This window comes from Fukomys damarensis, unplaced genomic scaffold, assembly GCF_012274545.1.
Source record: "Fukomys damarensis isolate Sample0158 unplaced genomic scaffold, DMR_v1.0_HiC HiC_scaffold_13, whole genome shotgun sequence".
In the NCBI taxonomy this organism is placed as follows: Eukaryota; Metazoa; Chordata; class Mammalia; order Rodentia; family Bathyergidae; genus Fukomys; species Fukomys damarensis.
The window spans coordinates 18137310-18164571 of NW_022900925.1; the positions used below are offsets into that span (position 1 = coordinate 18137310).

Consider the following 27262-nt stretch of genomic DNA (forward strand, 5'->3'; position numbering starts at 1 on the left):
CCATGAAGGTGAAGAAGGGTGGCGGCAGGGCCGGGACCGGGGCGGGGCCCGCTCCTGGGGCTTCGGGCCTTAGCGTGGAGTCCACGCAGGGTCCACGAGTGGAATCTGAATCAGAGTCCGAGTCGGAGCCGGAGGCAGGCCCGGAGCCCAGACCGGGGCTGCTGCAGGGAAAGCAGCCCATCGGGCCGCAGGATGTGCTGGGGCTGCAGCGGATCACTGGCGGTGAGCATCCCGCGCAGGAAGGAGAGTGCGAGAGGGGGGCCTCGAGGCGCGCGGAGCCCTGGCCCCTGCCCCTTTTCCCCCACCCTCCCTCGGCCTCCCTTCCCCCACTTAGTCCCTTACTCTTTACTCCTCTCCCTGCTGTCTTCAAATTCTCTGTGCCCCCGTCCTTTGATCTTTCTGTGTACCCCTTTTCTTCTCTTTAGAGGTTCATTTCCACCGCGCTCCTTCCTTTTTTGAGGGGCCCACCCCTTTTCCCATGGTGGAGGTGGAGCAGCAGCTGCTACTGTAACCCTTTCCCGTGGAGGCTGCAGAGCCCTTTGAGGCCCGATTGCACGAATGCAGAGGGGGGCTGAGTGCGATCTATTCTCAACCCCCATCGGAGGCTAGGTGGAGGCTGATTAGGAGGTGTAAAGACCCTCAGGCTTCCCGTGCCTCTGGTGCCCACACCCAGGGTCCCCTAGGAGGACAGGGGCCAACCCCCTTCCCAGCCTGGAATGGGGCCTGTCCTCTTTGGGGGCTGTCAAGGGAAGCCTGGTCTACACTGTGATTGAGTTTCTGAGTTGGACTACCTAGGCTGGAATTCCAGCTTTGCCATATAATTGGCTGTGTGACCTTGGGCATGTAACAGTCTCTGAGATCCATCTGTTAAAGGAGGATAGCAACACCTTCCTTGTAAGGTTGCTGTAAAAAATAAGTCCTCAGATTTTGTACAATGACAGGCATGCTATGCACGCTCTGCAAATAGGGCTCTTCTCCTAGTATCAGGGACCCCATAGGGGTGCTCAGCCTGGAGCATTCAGGGTAGAGGCAGGCATCACCATAGACAGAAAACATGGCAGAGGGTTGGTTGAGCCTTGAAGAATGGGAAGTATTTGGAGAAAGTGGCCCTCTCCCTAACCTGCCCTGGCTCCCTTTCTAGCAACCCTTGGGAGTGGACTTGAGCCCTGGAGCTGTAGGAGCAGCAGAGCCCCAGGGCTTCCAGACAGGCCTGTGGAGGGGACCATGATGGCAGGCCTGAGCCTGTGCATCTGGGTCCCTGGGGGCCCCCTCCCTCCTCTCCGCGAGGCAGCAGCCGGTTCTTGGCTGGGCCCCCAGATTGCAGCGCTCCCTCGCCCAAACAGGCATCAGTGGAGGGAGGAGGCCTGGACCTGGCTGATGTTGAAGCCAGTTGGGTAGCAGATTGCAACAGCAGCATTTAGGATTCATCTTAGCTCTCTGGTTGGCGGTCAGACTGACCTGTCTGGGTCCTGGTAACTTTAGGGGTTTATTTTATAAGTAAAGGAGGCTTTCGGATGAAGTAACAACACTGGGAAATTCATATCCCTCAGAGACAGGCGTCTGAGGGGAATGAATAGGTGAAGGGGCTTCATGGAAGCCCTTCCTTGTGCAGGTTTTAGGAACAGGGATCCAGGGCTTTCTTACCTTGGTAACCCCTTGCCTGGTGTCTTCTGACCCTAATCACATGGATCTGAGGTTTTCTGTCCCTGGATTAATGGGCCCTGAATCCAGCTTAGGAAGCTATTTGTGGCTGAGAGGAAGGGGGAGCGGTTGTATTCTGAGCCCTCAGGCACTGCCCCTTACTCTGACCTGACTCTGGGTCCTAGTCCTTTATGCTTCCCTGGTAGAAGGGAGGAAATGACTGTAGTGCTCTGAGCCTTAGGTGTCCCCTGGCCCTCAATTCCTCTAAGGACAGAGGAAGGGGCTGACAGTTTGAGTTTGCAGAAGAGACTGAGGTCAGGACTGTGAGAAGTTATTCCTAAAGAGAGGAGAGGCTCCTAGAATTGGGAATGAGGAAAGAAGGGTGGGCCTTTTGTGGAGCTGGGATTTGGGCAACTAGGATCCTACTTCTAGTTCTGCTCCCACCTTGACCTGTACCTTGTACTGCATCTTCTTTCTATATCTTTATCTTTTTGTTTTGTTTTGTTTATTTATTTATCAGAACCAGGGATTGAACTCAGGACCTTGTGCTTGCTAGGCAGGTGTGGTGCCACCATGCTACATCCCCGGCCCATTTTTGTTTTGTTTTAATGTGTATCTTTGGACCAGTGCTTACTTTTTATAAAAATAAGGTATGTGTGCATAGGTGTACATAGGGCAAGGGAGTTGCTGCTCAATTTCAGTTTCCCTCCTTTCCCCACCTTGGGCTATGGTGAACAGGCCAGGCTAACTCAGGGCCCTCCCCAAGCCTTATATAGTTCCTACTGTTTGCCCAAGGTGCCAAGTGGCTTCTAGGAGGGCTTCCAGGAGGGGGCTACTCCACACAAGAGGCAGGCCTAGGGAAGAATAACTTTCTATTTACTTCCTCTTCCAATTTCAGAGGGATGGGAGGTGGCCCCGGGTCTGAATGGTGACTTCCGGGCTTCTGTGGGTCACCAGGGCAGGATGTGATGCTGTGCAGGCTGACAGCACCAGAGCCTCCCATTATGCCTCTCTTCTCCTTCCCATTTATTGCCAGGGCCTCCCTGAGCACTTCACGTTGCTGCTGCAAAGGCCACGAGGGTGAGCTCAAGTTCCTGAGCTTCCTCAGGCAGGATCTACCATGTTTCTGGTGGGTTAGGGCCATCCCCTTACTCCCATCCATACCCTAATGCACCTGCCAGGCCCTCTTCCAGGCTTAGCCTGTCCTCTATGGGCGTTAGGGAGCACAAACTGTGTTGCGAGTGGCTAGGGGCCAAGGGTGGATAGATGACCTCTAAAGGGGTTCCCTCTTTTCTTAGACTTCCTCCCATTTGCAGATCAACAGAGTGGAAGTAAAATTGGGCCCCTTCCCCCCAATATCCCAGGCTCTAGGCTGGAGTCAGCAGAGCTTTGGCTAAGCTGCTTAAGGGAGCTGGGCTTGCATAAGCTGCTTATGGGCAGGGGAGGGGTGGGGGGTAGGAAGGAGTTGTTCAGCTACCCACGTCAGAGAAAGTCCCACAAGATCAGCCTTGCCCAGTACATCTAGACGTAGTGCCAAGATCAGCTATGGGGTCGGGGTGAGAGCATCCTCCAGCAAAGGACCGAGCCCCTCCTAGGCCATAGCTATGTCACCCTCTTTGCAGCAAGTTTCACAAATGCAGGGATGCACCATCCTCTCATGCTGGAGGCTTCTGCCAAACTAGAGACATGTTTGGCCCAACATCTCAGCCTGGCAGATCAGAGAAATAAGGGCCCTGAACTCCAGGGTGGGAGAGAAAGCACTGGGGAGATGGCCTTGTCCTCCACCCTGGGGGGGCTTCCCCAGGGCAGGGGCTCAGTTTCTTCTTCTTGGAGGGAAGGGACCATAGGGGCCCATAAAAGCTGAACTGGCAGCAGGTGCCTTCCTGCTCAATTGCTTGTCTCCCCTAGACTACTTGTGCTCCCCTGAGGAGAATATCTACAAGATTGACTTCGTCAGGTTCAAGATCCGGGACATGGACTCAGGCACTGTCCTCTTTGAAATCAAGAAGCCACCTGGTTCAGGTGAGCAGGTGGTGGGCTGTTGGTGGGAGGAGGTGGGCAAGCATTATGGAGTGGGCTCAAGGACAGAGCAGAGCTAGGGCTTGGACCCCAGCATAGTCAGAAGTCTGTACGCACCCAGGCGTCTTCTTTGCCTTCCATCTGTGCCTGGGGGTAGACATCTTGGGAGGACAGTTTTCCCCCTTTAGCCCATGCCAGCCTGCCCTCTGCAGACACTCTTGGGAACTGCAGCCCCAGAGGCCCCCTGCCTCTGTATCCTGTGGCCCTGGGAAGCTGTGGAAATTGGTGCCTGCCTGACCTAGAACCTACCATTTGGTTCTGAAGCCTAAATATGCCTCAGAGTTGGGTGGAACCCTGGGTGGGCAAAGGCCCAGCCTGAAGCCCACTGAGCCCAGCTGGGATACATTGCAGAGCGGTTGCCCATCCATCGGCGGGACCTGGACCCCAATGCTGGGCGCTTTGTCCGCTACCAGTTCACGCCTGCCTTCCTCCGCCTGAGGCAGGTGGGAGCCACGTGAGTCGCTGGGGTGGGGTGAGGGCTAGGGAGAGGGAGAAGGTGGGAGCAGCCCTTCGTGAGTTCTTCCTGAGCCTCTCAGGGGCGGTCTGTCTGGAGCCTGGTGGGTATCTTCAAGGCCAAACTCAGCTCTGCCCCCTTCTCTCGCTCAGGGTGGAGTTCACAGTGGGAGACAAGCCTGTTAACAACTTCCGGATGATTGAGAGGCACTACTTCCGAAACAAGCTGCTCAAGAGCTTTGACTTCCACTTTGGCTTCTGCATTCCCAGCAGCAAGAACACCTGCGAGCACATCTATGACTTTCCCCCTCTGTCGGAGGAGCTGAGTATGTGAGCAGGGCCCTGTAGGACTGGGGTGAATGGGAGGTTATAGGGGAGCTAGGGCTGGGGGCTAGAGGAGGGGATTGGTTCCCTCCCCAGCTTAGGTCACTTTTGTGGGGACCATTCCCATGTCATCTGAATGAAAATAGCTCACAGAGGCTGAGGGATTCTCTGAGGTGGTTCAGCTGTCCCTGTCACCCAGTCCTGTAGGCCCTCAGTGGCCTAGCTCGGGCTTCTGACTTCTGCCCTGGCTGGGCCTGTCTTGCAGTCAGTGAGATGATCCATCACCCGTATGAGACACAGTCTGACAGCTTCTACTTTGTGGATGACCGGCTGGTGATGCACAATAAAGCAGACTATTCCTACAGTGGGATACCCTGACCCCCAAAACTGCTCTCCACCCCAGGAAGCTCTGGCCTATGGCCTCAACTGTGCCCTCTCCAGACTCACCTCTCAACCCCACATCTTCTGTTTGGGGTGTGCTCCAGGAGCCCTGGACCCTGTGCCAGTGTTGGGAGGAAGAGCGCCTGGTGTCCCCAGGTCAAGCCCCTGACACCCCTGGGCCCTGAGCGTGGGCTAAGGTGTTGGGGAGCCGTTTGCTTCTATGTCCTTCTAGGCTTCCTGAAAGAGGATCAGCCAGGACTTCCATACAGCCTAGCTTGGCCTCCTTGGGCCCAGGTTTCACAATACTGTTTCCTGCTCCAGACTGTGACTAGGTCAGGACAAGGATCTGTTCTCTGTCCTCTGTCAGCCACATCTAGACCATTTAGATTGTAAATTCTCAGACAAGATCCATAGGGGGTGTGGGCCTCAGCTCCAGACTCTCTCATCAGGGACCAAGACACTGGCTGAGATGTGGAGGGACCAGTCTAGATTTCAGCCTGTACTAGGAGCTGGACCAACTGTACATAGTTTTCAATAAACTTTCTCCTTTTTCGTTCTCTGGTATGGCTAGTCTGTGTGTGTATATGGGCAAAGACGGGTGGGATGGAGAGCATTCAGATAGTCATGTGCTCAAGGTAGTAAAAATTTCCCCACTTCCCAATTCCTTCTGTACCCTGGGTTCTCCTGTCTCCCAGTTCTCTGAACCCTGACCTCATGTTCTGCATCTAGATCAGCGTTTAGAACATGGTGGGGCTGCAAAAGTTTTGTCCTGTGATGAAGGGAACCCAGGCCCTGAGGGGATGTTTTGGCCTGCAATCAGCCATCCTAGTAGAGCAGAGGCTGGAACCACTGAAGGGAAGGTGTGGGGAGCTGCCTCGTCCTCCACGCCACCTTTCCGCTCTGCAGAGCCACTGCTGGGTGGTGCTGTCAGCCCTCCTCAGAGAAGGTGAGAGGGCTTTGGCTAAGGCCTACAGCCATCTCTTGCCCTCATATGCCTTGGGGAGCCTGACCAGTCCTATGCATACTGTTTCCACCTGAACCCCAGTCCCAGAGGAGGGGGCTGCTTAATGGAGGTGATTCTGGAACTGAGGGAGGTGCCAGCCCTCCAAGCTGAGAAGCCCCGGTGCTGGAATTCAGCTGGGTTCTGTGGAGCTCTTGCTGGGAGCCAGGAATTCTAAAGTGAGTGGGATACAGGGCACAAATTTACCTGTCTCTAGAACAAGATGCATGGGGTATATGAGGAGCAAAAGTTCTGCTTGGAGATTGGGGGGACAGTTCCTAGAGGAGACAGCTTTGGAGCAGGTGCTTAAAAGTTCAGGGTGACCTTGATAAGGAATGTATGGGGAGAGAACATTAGGCACAGGGGACAGCTGACGAAAGGCTTGGAGGCAAGGTTTATTGAGTACGTTCAGGAAAAGGAGATAACGTAAAAGGAAGACAGGTCTGCAGAGCTCAGGCAGATTGTACAGGAATGACTTGGTTGGATTGTCACTGGAAGCTGAGAGAAGCGTGGGTTGGAAAAGAGACTAATCGTAATGACTAAGATTTTTGACTGCTATGCTTAGGAGTGGGGCTTTGTCTTTATTTATGAAAGGCTCACAATCAGTGCCGAGGAAGGCATGATTATTATGCCCATTTTATAGAAAATGCAAGCCCAGAGGGGTTAACTTGCCTAGCCAGTATTGTACAGGTGTTAAGAGGCAGAGCCAGGATTTGAATCCAGACTGTCCAGCCCTGTGCACTACCAGACTGTAGGCAGGGAGGCAGTGAGGAGGATGTTGCAGGAATCGGGATGAGGGATGAATGGAAGCTGGAACTGTGTCAGTATAACAGAGGTAGAAATAGATGAAGCTGAAATTTTTAAGTGGTGAAATATTCAGGGTTGATGGTTAAATTGATGAAAGAAGGGTGAGATCCAGGCTAATGCCTGGTTTGTGGTTTGAGTGTTGGGTGGATGGGGGTGGCAGCGCTAGGTTTAGGGACCCAGGTTGGGTTGGATGAAAGGTAGAAGGAGATGAAGGGTCCACATGCTGTGGTATGTATGGTACCTACTGAAGATCCTTTAAGGAGAGTGCAAACCTAGGAGCATTTGACAGTGGGTGGGAGGGAGGGGAACCCACAATGGCAACAGAGAATCTTGTTTGGAGCAGGTTATATTAGATGCTAAGAGAGGAAAGTTTCACCAAGAAGCCGGTGCTCAGGCGTTCCTGGTTGCCAGAAAGGCGAGGAAGGGGACGTGAACGAGGATGGGTGTGAGTGGATTTGTTTGTATGTGATTTGCAGTTGAGGGTTATGGGTATAGAGGCTTATACTCTGGTTTTGCTTTAGAACCTGTAAATCTTTTGCTTTTTACAGGTTTAAGGGTTTGTTGTAATAGTTTATTGGGGTACAAGTCTGCAGAGATGCTATAGCCAGGAGGGACCAGTACTGGTGTCAGGAAGAGGACCTTTCCTTACTAACCAGTAATGAATTATCTTCTTCACTGTGTCTGCTAAGTAGAACCAGCCTGTGGTTCCACCTGCTGAGGTACCAGATCTTTAGATAGGAGGGGGCTCCCTATGCTGGGGTCCTCATCCCTGGAGCGGGCACCAGGTTGGCACTCACCCTGAGGGTAGCATGTGTCCCTTGGGCCTGGATGAGGCCTGGCTGGGAAAAGCCTTGGATCCCTGCTTTCTTTCAAGTCTTCATGCTTCTGTTGCTCGTCCAATGGTGTGACTTGCTGCGTTTGGTTCCTGGCGCTTTCCCTAGGAGCCTAGAGGACCTCTGGCACTAGAAGGAGGAAGAAGACACGGTGGAGGTGGGGCCAGTATTGGCACTAATGTCCATGATCTGTTGACCTTGGAGGGGGTGATTCCCCTGGCAGGGCCAGGCCTCAGATTCTGAACCGAGCGTCTTTTGTGCTTTGCCTTTTTAAGCGTGTCATGTCCACTGGGTAGAGCAGGCAAGCCCAACCCTTATAGGGAACCCCCCAGCTCATGTCCTGCTGGGCTGGCCTGTAGGGTGCACACTGCCAAACTAGGTGTCAGAACATTGAGATGCACCCTTCCTGTTGAAAAGAGCTGTTGTCCCAGGTCCTCAGTGCTTTCCCCCAGCCTAGCTGTCCCCTGAAGGTCACTCTGTATTTTACCATTTAATAACTGAAGCAAGTAAATGTCACTTTTTTATGTGCCACAGACTCCTCTTTTGTCAGTCTTTTAAAGTCTATAGACAATACAGGATTTTTGAGAACAAAATATATTGCAGCCAGGTGTGTTGGTACATGCCTATAATCCCAGCTCTTGGGAGGCTGAGGCAGGAGGATTTCTGTGAGCCCAGCCTGGGCTCCATGGTGAATCAAGGCCAGCCTGAACTACATAGTGACAGCCTGTCTAAATGAAAAGTATATATCCTAATCAACTATAAAAATGTTTTTTGTTTTTGTTTTTCTTTCCTCTTTCTCCTCTTTCTTTTTTTCTGTGCTGGGGTTCAAACCCAGGACTTTAAAGCAAGCACTCTACCACTGAGTTGTACCCCCAGCCTGATGCTTGTGATTTCTTTTTCTCTTTTAATTTTATTTTTATTAGTATATGTTTGCAATACATAATGATTACATTCATCATGGAGAGTTGTTACGTATATGTAACATTTCTTTTCTTCCACTCCTTCCTATTCTGTTCCTTCCTTTCTCCTTTCCTTCTTCCTCTCTTCTTTTTCTTTCTTCTTTCTTTTGACAAACTTGCTATGTAGATATATTCCAGGCCCTGAGCTCACAATCCTCTTGCCTCAATATCCTGAGCACTAGAGAATTACAGGCAGGTGCTGCTATACCTGGCTAATACCTATGTTTCCTTTTTTTTTTTTGGTACCAGGAATTGAATTCAGGACATTGTGCCTGGCCACAACCTTTTCTTTTTTTGGTACTGGGGATCGAACTCAGGTCCTTGTGCTTGCAAGGCAGGCAGCAGAACCACTGAGCTAAATCCCTGGCTCCCCAACCTGTGATTTCTAATGATACAGTTTACAGGTATGCTAAAACTACTATGATTTATTGCTGACATTCATAATCAATGGAAATGTTAAATTTCAGGTAGAAACGAGTAAAAGCAGAGATGTGTTTTTTCCTCTAAGTTCATAGATTTATTGATCTTAATCAGTTTTAGAACCCTCACAGAATACATGAACAATAACTCTCCACAAAATAGGGGACTTGTGGAAGCAAAGTCCATCCTGGAGTGGTTAAACATTGTTGTGTGAAAGGATGGCCAGCAGGGGGCAATACATGAGTGGGAAAGTAGTTTCATTTCTGGGGGCCCTGAAGCCTAATGCTAAAAGTTTGAGGGCTGTTCTGGTTACATACAAACGAGAAAATCAGATTCAAAGTGCTCTCTGCTCACCTCTGTCTTCTTTACACTGGGCCACCAGCCACTCACACATGTGCTAAGTGCATCCCATGGGACAGGGATCTGACTGAGGGCCCTGCAGGAGATGTCCTCTGTTCCTCATCTAGGCTGAGGTGAAAGGCAGGTTTGTCTGAGTTCCTAGGTTCTGAGGGTCTGAGGTAATGAAGTGAGTCCCTGTGAAATTCTCCTAGGGAGCACTTGCTCTGTCCTTGGAAGGTCTAAATGTCAAGACACAGGCCGGAGGGGAGCCATGGCTGGGTGCTGTTTCCCCTGGGGGCGTGGCAGAAAGCCTTCTCCCTCTTCCTAGAGAGCTAGGGCCAGGCTGGGGCAGGCAGGTCTTCCATTTGGGTGTGCCAGCTGGCCATACCTTCCTCCATACCCTGCCATACGCTGGTTCCAGCCCTGGCTCCTGTTTTAGAGCCACAGGAGGGTGGGGCTCCATTATGGGATCCTGTGCAGAATTAGTAGGAGTTGGCTGGCTCTTAGGCCAGGCCCCCAGGAGAACTTTCCAAACAGAGGCCTCACTTTCTACTGCTCTGGAACTGAGGTTCAAATGTGTGCTTTGGCTCCCACATCTCCCAGCCTTCTTAAGCACAGTTGTAGGGCTGCCTCTCAGGCTGCCTTTTGGTGATGGCTAGGCCACCTGGAGGTGATGCCTGGAGGGGTGAGTCTGAAACAGGACCCAGTGAGGCCCTGACCCTCCAGAGACCACACCCTCCAGTGCACAAAGCACCAACCTATGCTCTGTTCTTGCCGCTTGAGGGACCCACAGCACCAAGATAGACCTGGCATCTCTCTCTGCTGTGCACAGGAAGGCATAACTGGGACGGGACAGAGACCTCTTCCTGTGTGAGGGGTTGGGGATTACAGAGAGGGAGGAAGGTAGGTCTCAGGAAGAAGAGGCGGGGTAGGGCATTCTCTCCGTCCTCCAGTCAGGGCAGCCATGTCCATCTTTTTGGAAATACTTGTGGTTGGGGCCCTGCCTGCCTGCCTGCTCAGCCTTCTCAGGCTGTTCAAGAAGTCCTCCTAGGTGCCTCACTCTGTGGATTTGGAAGCTTCACAGTTCTGGGTGGGATAGGAGGGATGTCACAGGCCCAGCGCATGTATGACCAGCGTGGCCTGGCCTTTCAACTGAAGGAAGGGAGATCCAGAAATGAAGGCTCAGTAGCTGAGACCACAAGGCACTTGCTTTATTGTTCCAGAACGGGGGACGATGGCAGGCCACTGAGGAATGTGCTTGTGCAGCATATGAATCTGGGGCCAAACTTGTCACCCCCAGGCCCAGGGTAGGGTGAGGTTCCCACTTGGTGGGGCATGTCCGGCCCCTGGGCCGCATCTTCTAGCTCCGGGGACATCCTTCGTGCTTCTTGGATGTCCTGGGTCTGCCAGTCAGGCAAAGAGAGGGAGCACGGGTACTTCCCCACCAGCCTGTGCCAGGCTTTCCCTCCCTGAGTGCCCAGGTTTCTGGAGATAGTTGAAGTAACGAGTAAGCTGGAGCCTAAACTACAGGAACTTCTGTCTAGAGAAAGAGTAAGTTTGTGGTGACCTGGAGGGGGCCCTTCCCACACCCAGGACTGGGAGAAGAGGACTGTTCAAGTTTTTGAGGGCAAAGGCTTTCCAAACACTTTGTATTGGAATTGGGCTCAGTTTGCTCCCGGGGTGGACATCACCCCTCCTGTGTGTCACCCTGGCAGCGGCCAGACAGAGTATATATGCTGAGGCTGGTGAAGCCTGGCACAGCGGGCTCCAGAGGCAACGTGGGAGAAGCTTTCTATCTTCTCCCTGCTGGGCTGTTGAGATGAAGACAGGAGAATAAATACGGGAGGCTTCTGGGAAAGAACGTGACTGGAGAAGGCCAGGCCTGCCAGAGCATGTGGGAGTTAGGACAGGGCTCCAGGGGAATCTTTGACCTGGTATGGGGTCCTGAGCTTTGGTAACCAAAGCCCTTCGCTCTCAGGTACCTCTGAAATGAAGTCAGGCTCTCCGAGCTGTGGAATGGATTTCTCTGTGTGTAAGGCATGTGGGCAGGTGTGTGTCTGAGCAACTGTATCTGTGTGTGCATGAGAGCTGCAGTGTGGACGAGCGTGGCCTATGGAGAATGCATTTGCTTCTTTCCCAGACACTTGCTCTCCAAGGGGCCCTGAGTGAGGAGCAGGACCACCAGGCAACAGAAATGCATGAGGGGCAGCATCTTGGGTGGCATCCTCTATACCCCAGCCGCCAGCCCACAAGTTGGCTGAGTGGCATAGGGGACAGGTAGTATTTTCCTTCCTTGACCTTTAAGGTGAGCCCGATATGGGCGACAGCTGGCACTTCCAGACCAAGCAAAGGCTGGAGCTGATGTTGGGCATAGCTCACGCCAGGGCCATGGGCTTGGAGCTGGGGCTGAGGTACACAGCAGGGCCAGCAGGGGCCGTGTGGGGCGTGGGCTCCAGCTCCATGAAGGCTGAGTAGAGGGTGGTGAGGGGAAGGTCTCCCAGGGCTGCAGAGTTTCCACTGCTTGGTGGTGCCAATTCACCTGTCCCACTGCCCGTCTCTGCCAGACAGGGCCCTGGAGGGAAGCAGTGAGGTGGTGGCAGGGGTGGCGGCATGGAGGATGATGTTGGGGATGAGGTCACCAGTACCAGGGGGTCGAGGGCCAAGCTGTCATCCTTCAGCTGTTCCCACAGGTTTCCTGGTCGGGGGAGCGGGAGGAGAAAACAAGCATCACTAGGAGGCACGCGGGAAGCCCTTTCTGCCTCCCACCCAGGGTTGTCACATGCTGCAGAGAGCAGGAATGGGGTGACGCTGGGGGAAGAACTAGCAAGACCTGTGTGACCCTAAGCAATGACTGATTCTCTCTGAGCTCCAGGCACTGTGTGAAAGCCCTAGATCCAGACCATCTCGGGCCTGTGGCTCTTTTGGGGTGGGGAGGAGGGAAGGACAAGGATTTGAGGGCTGCTTATTGAAAGGGTTTTGCAGATTTTGTGCTCTCGGGATCAGCCAGGGGCGTCTCCCCAGAAACTCTGCATGCTGGCTTCTGCCTAGGCTCCCAGGAAGGCAGAGCTGCAGCCCAGAGGAAAGATTTTCCCGTGGTGCACTGCTAGAACTGAGGAAATGCAGGAACATGGCTCCTGGGATGTTTCCATTCCCAGGCCTAAGAGTTGTGAACAGAGGCAGGAAGCAAAATAAACAGTGCTGTCAGGAGCAAGCAGTGCTGTTGCCCGATCCCTCTCTGTATCCTACAACCTGCACTGTGGCTGACCTGGGCATCAGGGCCGCAGGGTCTGCAGGAAGAAAGCCTGACCAAATCGTGGATTGGCCTTGGCAGTCTGGGCTCCAATCCTTTTTCTAGCTAAGCGGCCTTGAAGAGGTTATATAATCTCGATACACTTCTGCGAAATGGGTTTAGTATTCTCTCGTGTTCTACATGTCCAGATGAAAGAGCAGATGAAGGCAACTAGATGATGCCTGGTAGTAGGGACGCAAGTAGACATTTATTGTATCCAATGTGTCCATGGCTTCCTCTGAGGCTGCTTGAGCCCTGTTCTCCACCTCTGGACTGGGGTGAGGATTTTTTTTTGTTTTTTGTTTTTTTGGTACTGGGGATAAAACTTGGACCCTTGCATTTGTGAGGCAGGAAGCAGAACCACTGAGCCAAATCCCCAGCCCCTGGGGTGAGGATATTTATAAAGTTATTTCTTTCTTTTCTTTTTTTTTGGTACCGGGGATCGAACTCAGGTCCTTGTGCTTGTGAGGCAGGTGGTGGAACCACTGAACCAAATCCCCAGCTATGAAGTTATTTCTAATAGAAGCTTCTCAGGTCCTGGGCTGTCTCATCCTCAGACTGGGAGCTCTTTGACGCAGGCTGCTTCCACCTGCCTGTGGGTCCCCCTCAGCACCCTGTGCTCACATAGTCTGAGGCTGGGTCAGTAGCCCCCTCCAAACCTCTCATGGCCAGCCTGGGAGTCTACTGCAGTCCAGATGAGAATGCAAAGGGGCCTTGACTTCGTGCAGAGATGGAGCAGAACAGACAGGACCTCTCCTTGGATTTCCCTAAATCTCTGTGCGATCCTCCCAACCCTATGGTCTTACATGCCTCCCAGCTCTGAGATCTTACATTCTTCCCTACAGAGAGCCTCTCTCCCCCTCCCCTTCTCCTGGACCTCACTACATATCCCAGGCTATCCTCAAATTCATGGTGATCCTCCTGCCTCAGCCTCCTGAGTGCTGGGATTACCAGCATGTTCCACCATATCCGGTGAGAAGGTTTCTTTTTTTCTGCATTAAAGTGTGAACTCTGACAAAAATGCACATGCTTCTAGAAATGCTCAGCCTGCCAATTGTTCGAAATCAAGTGTTAGCTAAGACACTGTGCTCTTTCCAGCCTGGATAGAGCTGAGAGCAATTTGATGATGCATCAGTTAGAACATGTTCAGGGCACCAGGTGGAGGAAAGTGGGTCAAGGCATTTCCCCTCACCCTGTGCTCCAGATGGCAGAGACCAAGTGAGAAGCTGGACACACACTCTGGGCTCTGCTTCAAGTGACTACAAACCCATTCGCTAGCAGCCAGAAGCCTGGAGATGCAGTGAGATGGGCCACACTGCCAGGCGCACCCCTCCAGTCCTGTCCCACCTCCCTTTCCCATCCCCAGCTCACCCTGGAAGTCAAAGTCAGTGAGAGAGGGGTTGATGGCATCCAGGTCAGTACCAAGGTCTCCGTCTGGCAGTAGGGTATCGGGCATGGTCCTGGCCGGGGAAGGCTCAGCCAGCAGCTTGGCACCGTTGCTGGGTGGGGTGTGGGCAGGCAGAGGCGAGTCCTGGGGGGTGCCTGGCTGGGCACGCAGCTCAAGGTGCCCTTCTGGCTGCGGGAACAATGGTTGCTGCGGGGGCCCAGGAGGGGCCAGGCTAGGTGAGAGGTGTGGGTATGTCTGCCCATAGCAAGGGGGTGTGTGACCGCCAAGTAGGTCCTGCAGGGGGTTCTTGCCAGGAACGGGGCCTGGAGCTGGATGGATGGAATGCAGTGGCTGGGAGAGCCCAGGTAGGGGTGCCAAGGGCCTGATGGGGCCTGTGCCTCCCATCCCAGGGGGCGGGCAGCCCAGCAGTGGGGAACCCAGCTTCTCCCTCTTGTCTCCAATGAGGTTGTCCAGCTCTTCTGGAAAGGCCCAAGAAAGAAGAAACGCCATGAGATCGCCCTCCTCCATTTGTGGTCTCCCCTCCGTGGACCTCACTCAGGCCCTGACCCTGTTCTTTTTGGCTCACAGGTCCCCCCGCCCCTCCCTTGAGTGGCTCGGCCGCCTCACCTGGCTTGGCCATGCTTTTGCGCACAGCGATGGGGTCTTTCCTCTTCCACTTCTGCAGCTCCTCCTGCATCTTGTCAATCTTGGCGGGATTGAGAGCCCACAGGCAGCCCTTGCGAGAAGAACTTCCAGACTTGTTCTCTACCTTCTCAAAGCACTTGTTGAGGGATAGGTTGTGGCGGACGGAATTCTTCCAGCCGTCAGGTGCTGTCTGCTCAAGCAGAGCAAAGCAAGCATTTAGGCTGAGCTCAGGCAGCGAGACCTGGTCCCAGGTCTGCACTCTAGAATATTCCTTGCCCCCTCCAGAACTGCTGCCTCCTCAGCACCCTGCCCATGTGTGGCATCTTCAGTGCAGGGGAAGTGGCAGGCAGGAACTTTAACCACACTTTTTTTTTTCAAACAGTACTAGGGATTGAACCCAGGACTTTTGCACTGAATTCCATCCCCAGCCTTTCTTTTTTTGTACCAGGGTTCAAACTTGGGACCTTGTGCTTGTGAGGCAGGCGGCGGCACCACTAACTAAATCCCTGGCCCTATCCCCAGCCTTTCTGGCTAAGTTGCCCAGGCTGGGCTTGAACTTGTGATCCTCCTACCTCAGTCTCCCAAGGTGCTGGGTTCATAGGTATGTGATACCATACTGGGCTTACCACATGCTATTTTCACCTAAAGTCTGCCTTCTTCTTAGCCTGCCCTTGGCCTGACCCTGCAGAGGACCGTGAGGTGATTATTAAAGAGAGGGCCGGCGGACACCCCAGAGGTTCTTGGCCCACACACCCACCAAAGTGGGACCAGGCCTACTGGCTTCTGTGGCCCCTATGTGGAAAGGAAACTTCAAGGTGTCCTGTCCAGCTGTAGAGAAGGAATTAGGGCTCCTCTCCTGGGCCTGTCTTCTCTAGGGCAGTCAGGAGAACAGAAGGATGGGTGAGGCTGGTGAGTACCTGGGTGTGTGCTCATGTTGCACGTACATTAGAGCGTACCTGGGTGGTGGTGCATGGGGGCACAGTGTGTGTAAACACACACCTACATACCAGGCATGTCTCCCCTCTGCGAGCCGCAGCTCCCAGGTATGGTCTGTGAATTCCTGAGTGTGAGGACGTATGTGCCACTGGGGATGGCTGTGAGAAAGCCTCTCGGGTAGGTGTGTGCGCATCCACAGTCTCCTCAGTATGTGGGTGTGTGTTCGCATGAGTGTGCCTGGGGGCGTGCCCTGGTGGGGAGGCCAGCCCTCAGGCAGGGGGTGCTCGTGCCAACAGAATAAACACCCATTAGGAGGCCCGGTCATGCCACCAGTGCAGTAATTGTGCCCAGGGAGGGTTGTAAAAACCATTAGGCTGACTCAGTTGGTGAGAGGCGGTGGCGGGGGCGCAGTGGGCCTCCTGCCCCCCTCTTCAGCTCTGTCCCAGGCTCTGTGATGGCCCTGAGCCCATCGGGGGCTGACTGAGAGGAGAGCTGCCACTCTGGGCAGTGGGGCTTCTTCACCCTCATCATCCAGCCCCTCTCCCTTTTACCCCATAGTTTCTGGGTAATGAGAGGTGGCCACTCCTTCCTCCTCAGCTCACTTGCCTCAGGGAGCAGCCAAGCTGAATCACGCCCAGCAGAACCGGGACCTGATGCCAGTGTCACTGCAAGTTGCTGGCAGCAGCTACTGCAGCCTTTCTTGGGGACAGCTTCCAGTGTCACCAGCGACCAGACTTCAACTCCTACAACAGTCTCCACTAGGAGTCAAGGCTACGTCGCCCCATGGGCAGTGTTAATGGGCACTGAGGCATTTTATAGCCTCATAAATCTGTAACTTGAAGATTCTAGGGTAGCCCCTACCCCAGCCACTTCCTGTTTGGAAGCGGAATGGTCAGCACTAACAATTATGTCCAGTGGCTGGACACTTCCCCAGTCCCACATCCCTGACTCACGGGGCTGTAGGATGCCCAGGTCAGCTGCCTCTGTCCCTGTCAGAAAAATGACCTCCAAATGTGGAGTGGGAGAAGGAAAGGGTAGGGGATCTTTGAACTAATTCCTCAGGTGGCTCAGAGGGGGAACCGTTGAGCTGGGAGGAATCCATGCGCCAACTGGTCTAACCTGACCATTTTACAGATTGGGAAATGGAGGCCCAAAGAAGAAAGGGTCTGGCCCTGGGTCACACAAGGAAGCAGTGGAAGATCCCAGGCTCCAGCTCTGTCCTCTACCTAGGGGCCCTGCCCAGATCACAGCATAGGGGCTGCCTCAGTTTCCGGGTCTGTCACCTCCTCACAGGTGCTCTGTCTCTCTGAAGTCAAATGTAAACTCAGGAGCAAGGGGGTGATGCAACTGGCTAAGAATAACAACTAGAACCAAAAAAAAGCTGTTAGACCTCTTCACTCTTCAGCCCCATAAAACAGGGATTACATGGCTCCCAGGAAAAATAATTAAGCCAGGGAGAGGAGATACAGGGAGGGGCTGGGGGCCAGGCCATAAGTCGGCAGGGAGGGATGCCCAGTGGTATAGGGCAGGGCCTTCATTTCCCTTTCTCCGGCCTGGCCCCTTGAGGCCCTGGAGGGCCCTCCAACGGCTTTGGGATTAGGAAGAGTTGGGCTCCCTGCCCTGCCAGGGTAAGGGGACAGCCCAGGCCTTGATGCTTCTTGATTGCCTGAGACCACTGTCTTCCTTTTCCTCTCCGTTCCAGAACCTCTGTAGGATCAACATACTTTTCTACTCCTGGCTGGACCACTGTGACCCTCTGGCTCATCCCCTTCTGGTGGCAGCTCAGAGGGTACAGACTCGTTTGGACTCACAGGGCTGTAGGATGCCCATGTCGGCTGCCTCTGTCCCTGTCAGAAAAATGACCTCCAAATGTGGAGTGGGAGAAGGAAAGGGTAGGGGATCTTTGAACTAATTCCTCAGGTGGCTCAGAGGGGGAACCGTTGAGCTGGGAGGAATCCATGCGCCAACTGGTCTAACCTGACCATTTTACAGATTGGGAAATGGAGGCCCAAAGAAGAAAGGGTCTGGCCCTGGGTCACACAAGGAAGCAGTGGAAGATCCCAGGCTCCAGCTCTGTCCTCTACCTAGGGGCCCTGCCCAGATCACAGCATAGGGGCTGCCTCAGTTTCCGGGTCTGTCACCTCCTCACAGGTGCTCTCTCTCTGAAGTCAAATGTAAACTCAGGAGCAAGGGAGCTGCAACTTATCCCCAGGCAGGACAGCTGGGTAGATGGTAGAGGCAGAGACACCCACTGGCAGGTAATCTGGACCTCAGCTCCTACTCTGCCTGGGTAGCAGGTAGCAGGTGAGATCGTATCCAACAGGTTGAAAGTTGTGGAGAAGTCACTCCTCAGACACAAGCTCCGGCCTCCACTGCACCCACCCCAGGAGAGGGGATCAGTGCAAGAGGGTCTGGGGGTGAGCACCGTGCATTAAGGCGAAGACAGTGGTGTGTAAACCCGAGCAGCCTTGCCTACCAACTGAGCCCACCTGCTGTGTGATCTTGGGGGGACAGACTGCCATCTCTGATATATTTGCCCATTTGAGGATAGGGGCACCTGTGCTGCCCCTATGGGGGCTTTGAACCCTCAGAATCCTCTTTTGTGACTGATAGGAACTAGATCCTACATGCGGATGAGGGTAGAGTCGGGTGGGCCAGCAACACCCTAGGACGATGAGGCTCGCACCCCACTCTCTGGGAGAGCTTCGGCTGAGCCTGCCGCCTGCAGAGGCGGATCCTAATCTCACCCCAGAAGGCAATGGGTTCTTCTGCCCCAGGATCTCTTGTCACCTCCCCGACCAGCTCCTCCTGGACTCCCTTCAGCCTCACAGCATCCTGGGGTAAGGGTGGGGACGGACTCCTTTCTCCCAACTTCCTCTTCTTGCTCCAGACCTGGCTGCAGGCTGCCATGTCACCTGGGCTGCATAGCTTGAACTCTCTTCCCTCCCCACACAGAGCTCCTTCTTCAGGAACTCTGTGTGTCTAAGGTAGAGGCCAGGGAAAGGGTATAGGGGGGCCATTCCCCCCACTCTAAGTCATCCTAACTCTTCTCTCACCTCAGGGCAGAGCCCTCTGGCTTGTCCAGGGTGTGAGGTGGTGGATGGAGATGGGTCTCAGACTCACCTTGAAATAAGGGAAGTGCTCTGTCATAAAATTGTAGATCTCGCTCACAGGAAGGCTTCCAGTTTTACTGTTCTTAAGGGCCATGAAGATGAGGATGCTGAAGACACAGAGAGCCCCTGAGAGCCTGAATCTTCAACCAGATCCTGAGCCCCCCCACCCCAGAGCACCCCCTCTGGTGAGAGGCTCTGCGAGGTTGAAGTTGAAAGGAGAGGGGGTGAGAAACTGTCCCGGAAGTAGGCGGTGAGGTCAGGAATTACAGATATACAAGGGTCTTGAGGAATTCGAGAAACCAAGATTGCCATCTGACTCAGCCACATACTAACTGTGTGACTTTGGGTGAGTGCCTCAACTTACCTGAGCCTCTGTTTCCTTAGCTTTGAAGTGAAAAAAGTAATAGGTGCCTCAGAGTTGTGAGGAAGACTGGTGGATGATGCCTCACACGTAGAGAAACACTCATTACATGGAAGCTGTCATTATTACCAGTTGTCCTCAGCCCAGACAGAGGAGGGAACCAGGGCTCTGGGTCCCTGTGGTGTGGTGGGCACTCTACCTCCTACGTTCTTTTACTCAGTCCTGTCAACAGACTGAATTGCCATCTCCCTGATCTTTTCTTTTCCCCCTGCCCTAAATGAATAAACAGAGGCTCAGAGAGATGAAGGAACTTGCCTGAGTTTCACAGCCAGTAAATTCCAGAGCCTGGTGTTGAACCCAGCTCTACCTAACTGCAAGTCCTGCCTTCTGCCTGCCCCTGACTGATGTGTGACTTCCTCATCCTCTCATTAATCGAGGCTCTGACTTCTCCTTGGGGCCTGGCACACAGTAGGTTAAGTGTCACTGTTGACTGGATGAATGAAAGGAGGGGTGGAAAGGCCCCCCAGACAGGCTGGGTGATGCTGGCATTTAAAACTCCAGCCCCAGGGAAGACCCACCAGACCCCAGAAGGTGCGAGGTAACAGAGTCACATCTGTGATCTCCATCTCTCATTTGTTTCCACTAGAACATTGGAATGGGGCTTTCTCCCTGGCTCTGGGGTGCAGGGGCAGGCAGTGAGCATCCCCCTAAACTTTAGTGCCAGGCCCTGAGGCCAAGACTGGACTCAGCAGGCTCACTCAAGGCACCAGCATCTGCCAAGTCGATCCAGAGACAAGGCTCTCCAAGGTTAGAGGAGAGACCAGAGGTCAGTTCACCCCCTGCCCCAAGCAGAAACCCTTCCCAGCATCCTTTGGAAGCCCGCTAGTATGACCTCAACCTTACACATGAAGGATGCCATGCCTCAGTTTTCCCAAGGACTCTCTGACCCCTCCTTTTCTGCCCCAGAGGTGCTGGGAGATGTACCTGTAAGAGTAGATGGGTTTGGGGAAGAGTGGCTGGTGCCCATCGGTGCTGGCCTGTGGTGCAATCCGCTGGTATGGATAGTGGGAGGAGCCCAGGTAGGGAACAGGGTAGCTGCCACCAGCTGGCGAGTACTAGATAGAGGTCAAAGGAGGCAGAGTGAGCAGTCACCACAGTTTTCAACCTTTCCAAAGGGGAGACTCGCCTCCCCCATTCATTTACATCCGGAGAAGGAGCTGAGGCTACATTTGCGCCTTCTTGCATGGGCTCCATCACTCCCACAGCAGTCTGGCAGGTGGCCAACAGTGTGGATATCCGAGGGGCTGGGAGATCCACATTCTGGAACTCAGACTCCCAGAGGCCTCAAAATCCCCTTCTTCCCGGTCCTTCCCCTCAGCCCTTTAGGTACACTGGTTGCCATGGTGACGGAGTGGCTAGAGCCTGGCAGGGATGGAGAGAATGAGAAACAGCCAGAGGCCCCTGTACCCTTCCAGGCTGGTGCTCCAGGCCTCCTGTTCCTCTCCTGGAGTGTTGGGCCGGAAGTAGGCTGTCCAGTTGGGGTGCTTGCTGGGCACTGCCATCTTTTACGAGTTTCAGTGGCTCTCTGAAAGAGCCGGTCATGGTGGTAGGCAGGTGGGGTAGGAGGTGGTTTTACAGCAAAGGGAGTGGCTGCGGTGCCAGGGATGGTGTTTTATGGGGGCAGAGGGTAGGAGACTCTGACTCCCCCAGCTGCTCCAGGCTGAAGTGCTCTTTCCAGGTCACTGAGAGACACTCAGTGCCTGAGTCACCCTCTCTTTAGGTTCCATAAAGACCTGGGTGCGGCCATCTTGTTCGAGGAGGGTGTGTAGACTGCAGAGGGCATCAAAGCAGGGCTAGGCTCGGTGAGGCCATTTAAGGTCTGGTGGCCCTTTTCTGTAGTAGCTCAGTCCCTGATAGAGCAGGCTGCTTCAGGGACATTCCTTATCTGGGAATGACCAGGAGTCTCAGGATAGCTCAGCCATCGCAGCCAGGCCCTTCATGGAAGTGAGGATGTTCCCTTTATGCCATGTGTTCTCTTGTTCCCCTCTGTCTCTCTCCCTAACACAGCAGACTATCTCCCCCCCCACCCCCGGCTCCTCAGCTTGGCCAAGATCAGGGCCAATGCCAAAGAGCTGGGAGTAGAACCTGCTCCACAGGCAGGGCCTGTCTCAGTGCCAGGCTGCAGGTGGATGGAGCTGGGCGCTGGGCAGTCACTTGCTCTGTCTTGCCCAGTGACTCCAGGGAACTGCTTGGCTGCACTTTTTTTTTCTCCTCTCTTTTAAAAAACCTCATCCCTTGCCAGTGTGGGGCAATTTTTTGGCATCCTGCACATTTGGGAGGAGCCAAAGCTGGGCAGTAGGGTAGGGAAAGAGCCAAGGATGATGAGGGCTTGAAACCTTCTGGATTGGGTCCCATGGAGCCCTCACCTCACACCAGGTGCCCACCCTCTCTAAGCCAAAGGGAAGTATGAAACCAAGGTCACACAGCAGGATGTGACCTAGATGGGGGCTCATCGCTCCCTGCCCTGCTTGGCTTTGGTGTCACTCCACACACTGCTTTTCTCTCTGATCTATCTTTGGTCTGGGGTAGCTTCCCCTTCCCTTTTTGGTTTGTAACACGGCCCTGCCTTAGTCTTGCCCCATTCTCACTTGAGATCTCTCAGGCTCCACTGGGGATTCAGACGAGCCCTGACCACCCCTTAAGAAAGGCAAACGCTTCTCATCCCGTGAACCACTGCTCCCCACCCCAGCTAGGCCAGCTCGAGCTTCAGGACCCTGCTCCTTCACCTGGCCACTCAGGTGTGCACACACCCCTCTATGCACAGCATGCACCCGTGTAATGTCCTTAGGCCCCCAGGAAGCTTGCCCACTCGCCCCAGCCCCACCTGGTGGAAGGGTGGCTGGGAGGGGCAGTACATGTGCTGCAAAGGGGGCTGGTAGCAGTACATTCCAGGACCACTCTCCAGAGCTGGGGGCTTGATCTTGACCTCTGACCCCTGCTGGAAGAGAAAGGAGATAATCAGGCTGGGTTTTATTTTTCTCCCCGCCTCTTTCCATTGTCCTGAACTTCACACGAAAAGCAACCCTTCTCCCTCCTTCCTCCCCTAAAGTTTAGTCCTGAGGAACAAACTGAGAAAGGAGGACAAGGGTTTTCCCATGGGAACTCAGCAAGTTGGTAGCAAGTTGGTGGCAGAATTAAGGCCAGACTCCCTAGAATTTATCACATACCCCTGCCTGCAGGTAAGAGACTGAGGGCGGGCCATCCAGAGAGGTGGCAGAGATTTATCGATGGTCATATTGAGGGTGGGACAGGCCAGATATCTCTGTGAGGCTCACATGGCTCCTCAGGGTCTAGCATAGAGCTCCACCCTGAGCAGGGACAGGCCACAGATAGGTCCTGGAAGATAGACGAGCCCAGGAGGAGGTGGACTGCCCCTCCTGGTGTTACCAGGGGCCTCCGGAAATCAGCATCTGGGCCCAGCGGGGGCAAATAAGCCTTGACCTCTTTCTGGGTGTGCCCTGGGGTTACTGATGGAGAGATTTCCATAATCATAGAATCTCAGGCCTGGAGGGCCAAGAGAACTTGGTGCAACCCCTTCATTTGACAGATGACAGGGCTGAGCCCAAGGAGCGGGATCCATGTGCCATAGGTGACCCAGTGAATTGACCTGAGGTATGAGTCTCTGGGCCTAAGCTCTTCTTCATGAGGTAGGTAAGACTGGCATCGATCTCAGCCTCATCGTGTATAGGCTAGGGATACCTTGGGCAAGTTGCTTTACTTGGCCTTCATGAGCCTCCATTTCTTCCTCTACAAGATGAGGGTGGCAGGAACTTTCTAGAGGAAAGAAAGCACCTGGCAGAATGGCCAGGAGCTGGTACTGAGTGGACAGTAGTTGAGGGCAGTAGTTGATATAATGGTGCCCTCATTGTGGCTGCTGCCATGTTCTAGAACCTGAGATTTTGGAGAATCAGGATAACGTTCTATCCTTGGCCACACCTGATAGGTGTCCATCTGCCTTCTCTATCTTCTTGGGGAGAGGCTTGGGATAGAATGGGGGCCTGTTTGAAAGCAGAGGTGAGGAAGGCATCTGGAGTAGGCACAGCCCAGGCTGAGCCTACTCAGCTACTGCCTTGGGGACCTCTAAGAGCTGGGGAATGGCAAGAAAGGTCCCTTTAACTACCCAAAGCAACAATCCTGCCAGGTGTGGTGGTGGACGCCTGTAATCCCAGCACTCAGGAAGCTGAGGCAGGAGGATTGCTCTGACTTTGAGGCCAGCCTGGGCTACATAGTGAGTTCAAGGCCAGCCTAAAGTGCATAGTTAAGGCCCTGTCTTAAAAACAAAAAACAAAAAACAGCCCTCAAAAAACCACCACCAACAACAAAAAAGGAAAGCAACAATCTTATAAGGTATGTACCCTTAATTTTACTTTTCCCATGAGGCTCAGAGAGGTTTACTGGCTTGCCCAAGGTCCCATAGTGGCAGGTATTGTAGAAGGACATGCTGACCTGCCAACGTGCTTTCAAGGTAATCTATGAATATACTCAGGCCGCATTCTGGCAAAGAGATAATTTAAATTTTACAGAAGCTCTCAACTCTGTACACTGATGCTGAGGCTGTGGCTCCTCCCTAACCCTTTTCTCTTGGCCTCTGGAATGTAATTTTCTTCTCACATTTGCATATGGGCGTGTTGGTCTGGCTGGGGATTCTTTATACTTACATGAATAGAGAAGTCACACTCTGGAATCCTGACTCAGGAGCTTCTGGGAAGCTGCCAGTTTCCTTCTCCTGACTTGCCTCCACCGCCTGCCCCCTTGACACCCCACCAGACCAGCATCCCTTCCCCAGCTGACCAGTCCAATATGGAGCCAAGAGGCCCAATCCTCTGAGCTTGCTACTTGCTCTTGAGACGCAAGGTCTAAGAAGGGAAGGCGGGGACTTTGATCTCAGAGAACATTTTTTAGGCCAGCAGAAACCAAGGCTGGAGGGAGGTGGGATGACTGCTGGTCAGTGGTACTCACCAGGACTTGACCCTGCTCCTGGCTGGGGTAAGGGAGTCCGTTGCACCAGGCCTCTGCCGCAAAGCCAGGCGTGAAGGCCTCAGTCTCCCCCACATCCACAGGGATCTCCTCAAAGGCCTCCAGGGTCCCCGGGGTCTTAAAAGAATGTCCATCAAGGGCCAGGGCAGTCTGGGCCTCTGCGAAGATGTCTTCGTGGAAATGCCGCTTGTATGGGTGGAAAGGCACGTGGTTGCCCTTGAGGAAGCGCCCAGGGTTGCTTGCTGTGCCTTCCTCAAAACTGAAGCCGGGATACTTGTCTGAGGGTGAGAGCCGGAAGGGCCCCAGGCCAGAGCCAGCTGGGCAGTGAACCTGGACCTGCTCAGGACCTGGTGATGCAATGCTCGGGCTGTGTGGGGGCAATGAGGGTGCCCTCTCGGGAGGGCCTTCGGGCACAAATGACGAGCAGCTGAAGCTGGCATGCTTCTAGATAGACAGAGTAGAGAGTCTGTGAGTGGAGGTGGGACCAAGTCATATTATCTGCCAGGACCTTATTGTGTGCTGAGGCAAAAGGATCTGTGGCTGAGCTCTGGGGAAGCCCCAAATGATGGAGAAGACACAGCCTGCTCTTGCAATACTGACGAGGACATACTGCCCCTAAACCTGGGGTACCCCAAGGCTGATGGGAAAGCCCAGAGTGAAGGGATGAACAGAGGCTGATATCTGAGCTCCTTGGATCTCAGTCATGAAGCCAGTGGAAGGGATAAGACAGCCCTGGGAGGTGCCCCGGGGTCAGAGCGACATGTCCACTTGCGGGCCCCAGGTACTAGGTACTCACGCTCTGTGGGGCAGGGGAGCCAGGGAGGCCCGGAGCCTGCATCAGGTCCCTTTGCGGCTCCCCTTCCAGCCTGGTGGGGCCCGGTAGTGTGACGTCAGACTGCGGCGGGAGTAGTGACACCATCACCCAGTCCTGGCCTTGAAGAAAGACGGCTGCGGTGAGAATGAGGACCAGCACCTAGGGCTGATCACTCCCAGGTCCACCACCTCCACTCCCACCCCATCCCTGGACTGGGAAGGAAGGGAGGTAACACTGAGAGCAAAGTGAGCCAGGCAGGAGACCTCAGAGGAGGGGTCAGCGGCAGAGATCGCAGTTCCCAGGGATACCCTGCAGCTGGCTCCTTGTTTTTGGTCTCCTGTGTCTACAGTGAAGGGCCAGGCTAGGCGACTCCATCATTGGCTCAACAGACCCTGAAAGGAGGGGAGGTCAAGCCCAGTGATGCAGAGGCTAGGCCTGTGGTGTGACTGTAAGGGCTCAGCCCGGCTGGCATGACCAGTGTGCATCTAGGAGCTCAGGAGTTCTGTTGGTGTGGTGGCCAGCCCACCATGGGACATCTGGAAAGTTCTGTTTTCACTTATACCCTTCAAACTCTCTCTTCCTTTCAACCCTGTGCAGGCCACTATCTGCCTTCCTTCCTCCCCCGCCTCCACTCCTTCCCCCACTCCCCTCTTTCTTCCCTTTTCCTTCCTTCCTTACTCCCTTGCTTCTTTCCTGTTGAACCCAGGGTCTTGGTCATGCTAAGTACGTGCTAAGTGCTGAGCTATGCCCCTAGCCCTGGCCACTGGCCCTTTCTGGACTTTTCAGCTCCCCCATGAAAAACTAGCAGCTTGGATTACATATCTGAAAGCTCCAACTTGGAATTCTAGTAGGAGAACCCTGACCCCAGCACAGTGGAGTGATTATGAGGCCGGGCTTAGCCCTTCTTCCCTAGCCGAGTCGGCAAAACTCTCTGCACTTCAGCAGCAGCATCTGGCGCACAAGGCAAGCGACAGGACCTAGTTTGTAGGGCTGTTGTCGGATTTGAGGTGAGCACAGGATAAACGCTTGATATGAGCTTGTTCCCAGTAGCAGGATAGCTCTTACTGTCATCATTTCTGTTCTTGCTTTCCCTCTGTGTCCTCTAGAGGCAGGGCCTCTTGCATTCGCTCCCCATTACCCCAGTGATCTCTGATTAAAAACTACACTTTAAGCTGGGTGTAGTGGCACATACTTTTAATCTTAGCACTCTGGGAAGCTGAGGCAGAAGGACGGCAAATTTGAGCCCATTTTGGGGAACTTCCTGCTTTAGTAAGACACTGTCTCCAAATAAGATAATAAAAAAGGCCTGGAATGGAACTCAATACAAAGGCCCTGGGTTCAGTCTCTAGTACTACAAAATCAAACAAAACAAAATCCTGACAACAAAAGACTTCGATTCGCTGACAGCCTGCTCTATGCTGACTGCTGTGCGAATGCTTTGGGAGATTTTCTCTTTGGTTTATCAGAACAAGCCTGTGAGAGAGAAAAAAAAGAAAAGAAAAGAAAAGAAAAGAAAAGAAAAGAAAAGAAAAGAAAAGAAAAGAACAGCCTGTGAGAAAGGTATGTTATTCCTTTCAAAAAACTGAGGCTTCCTCAAGTCACACAGCTAATCGGTGACAGAACTGGAACTCAGAGTTGGCTAACTCTGGAGCCTGCACTCCTCTTTGGCTCTTTTATTTGGCATGGGTCCGCATCTGGTGGAATACACTGCAGGGCCAGAGAGTGACTGAAATTTGAGGTTAACATTCGTCCTTTCTACCCACAACCCCCTCACTAGAGAAGGGCTGCCAGGGGTTGACACGTCTCTGCTGAATAAAGCATCTCCTGTGTTGGACACAGGGACGCGGGGAAGGGAGGGCATTTGCCCAAGCCTCCACAGGAGATCAGCTCGGGACAGAGCTGGTAGCTGGGGACAAGTGGGGACCTGGTGGGAAGCTCTCCCGCCTTTTCAAGAGTCCCCACCGCCCCTTCCCTCCCCATCTCGATGTCCCAGGTGCCTGCTCACTCGGCAATGCTAAATGTGGCGTGACCGGGAAGCGCCGAGCTGGCCGTAACTGGACACCTCCGGGGAGCAGGCAGGGGGCCCGAGGTAGGAGGCAGCCCATCTCTGGCTCCGCATGACCGCCCCAGCCTGGCCCTTGCTCTCTGGACAGCTCCTCCCGGACGGCTCAGGCCTGCCTGCCACTCCTCTCCCCGCCCAGAGCCGCCTTCCCGGGAGGTGGAGCTGCTTGGCGCTTTCCCAAGGCGTTCCTAACCCCTTTGGAGGAAAGCTGGGGCCCTTCCCTCCAGATCTCCAGCTTTGTAACCTGGACGGGGTGGTCAAGAGCAAATGTTTGGATTTGGGCTGACTTGACTGCGTTTCAGCCATACCCTTTCTGGGTGTGGGGCTTCAAACCCACCATATAACTCTCTGCATTTCCCTTTACTCATCGGATAAAAGGGGC

At 53.8% G+C, this 27262-nt stretch overlaps 2 protein-coding genes across 9 annotated transcripts; one reads left to right on the forward strand and one right to left on the reverse strand.

Moving 5' to 3' along the window:
- The first annotated feature begins 2 nt into the window (after positions 1-2).
- Positions 3-5433, forward strand: Unc119 (unc-119 lipid binding chaperone). The gene is made up of 5 exons (XM_010642318.3): positions 3-222; positions 3550-3663; positions 4072-4174; positions 4327-4499; positions 4763-5433. The coding sequence occupies exons 1-5, from the start codon at positions 3-5 to the stop codon at positions 4873-4875; spliced, it is 723 nt and encodes a 240-aa protein (XP_010640620.1). The 3' UTR covers positions 4876-5433.
- Positions 5434-10450: 5017 nt separating this feature from the next.
- Foxn1 (forkhead box N1) lies at positions 10451-27075 on the reverse strand. Of its 8 annotated transcripts, none has more exons than XM_019210356.1 (10): positions 26824-27074; positions 24801-24937; positions 23987-24448; positions 21852-21965; positions 19952-20082; positions 18617-18713; positions 14540-14747; positions 13897-14391; positions 11776-11931; positions 10451-10639 (listed from the first exon to the last, which is right to left on the reverse strand). In XM_019210356.1, exons 1-10 carry the CDS (start codon positions 26921-26923, stop codon positions 10527-10529), a joined length of 2013 nt encoding a protein of 670 aa, XP_019065901.1. In that variant the 5' UTR covers positions 26924-27074; the 3' UTR covers positions 10451-10526. The 8 variants fall into 8 exon arrangements, with proteins under 8 accessions (XP_019065901.1, XP_010640621.1, XP_019065898.1 ...); XM_010642319.3 differs by having other exon boundaries at positions 10563-11047; positions 21852-21962; positions 26824-27075; XM_019210353.2 differs by having other exon boundaries at positions 10563-11047; positions 26824-27075.
- Between the last annotated feature and the right edge of the window lie 187 nt (positions 27076-27262).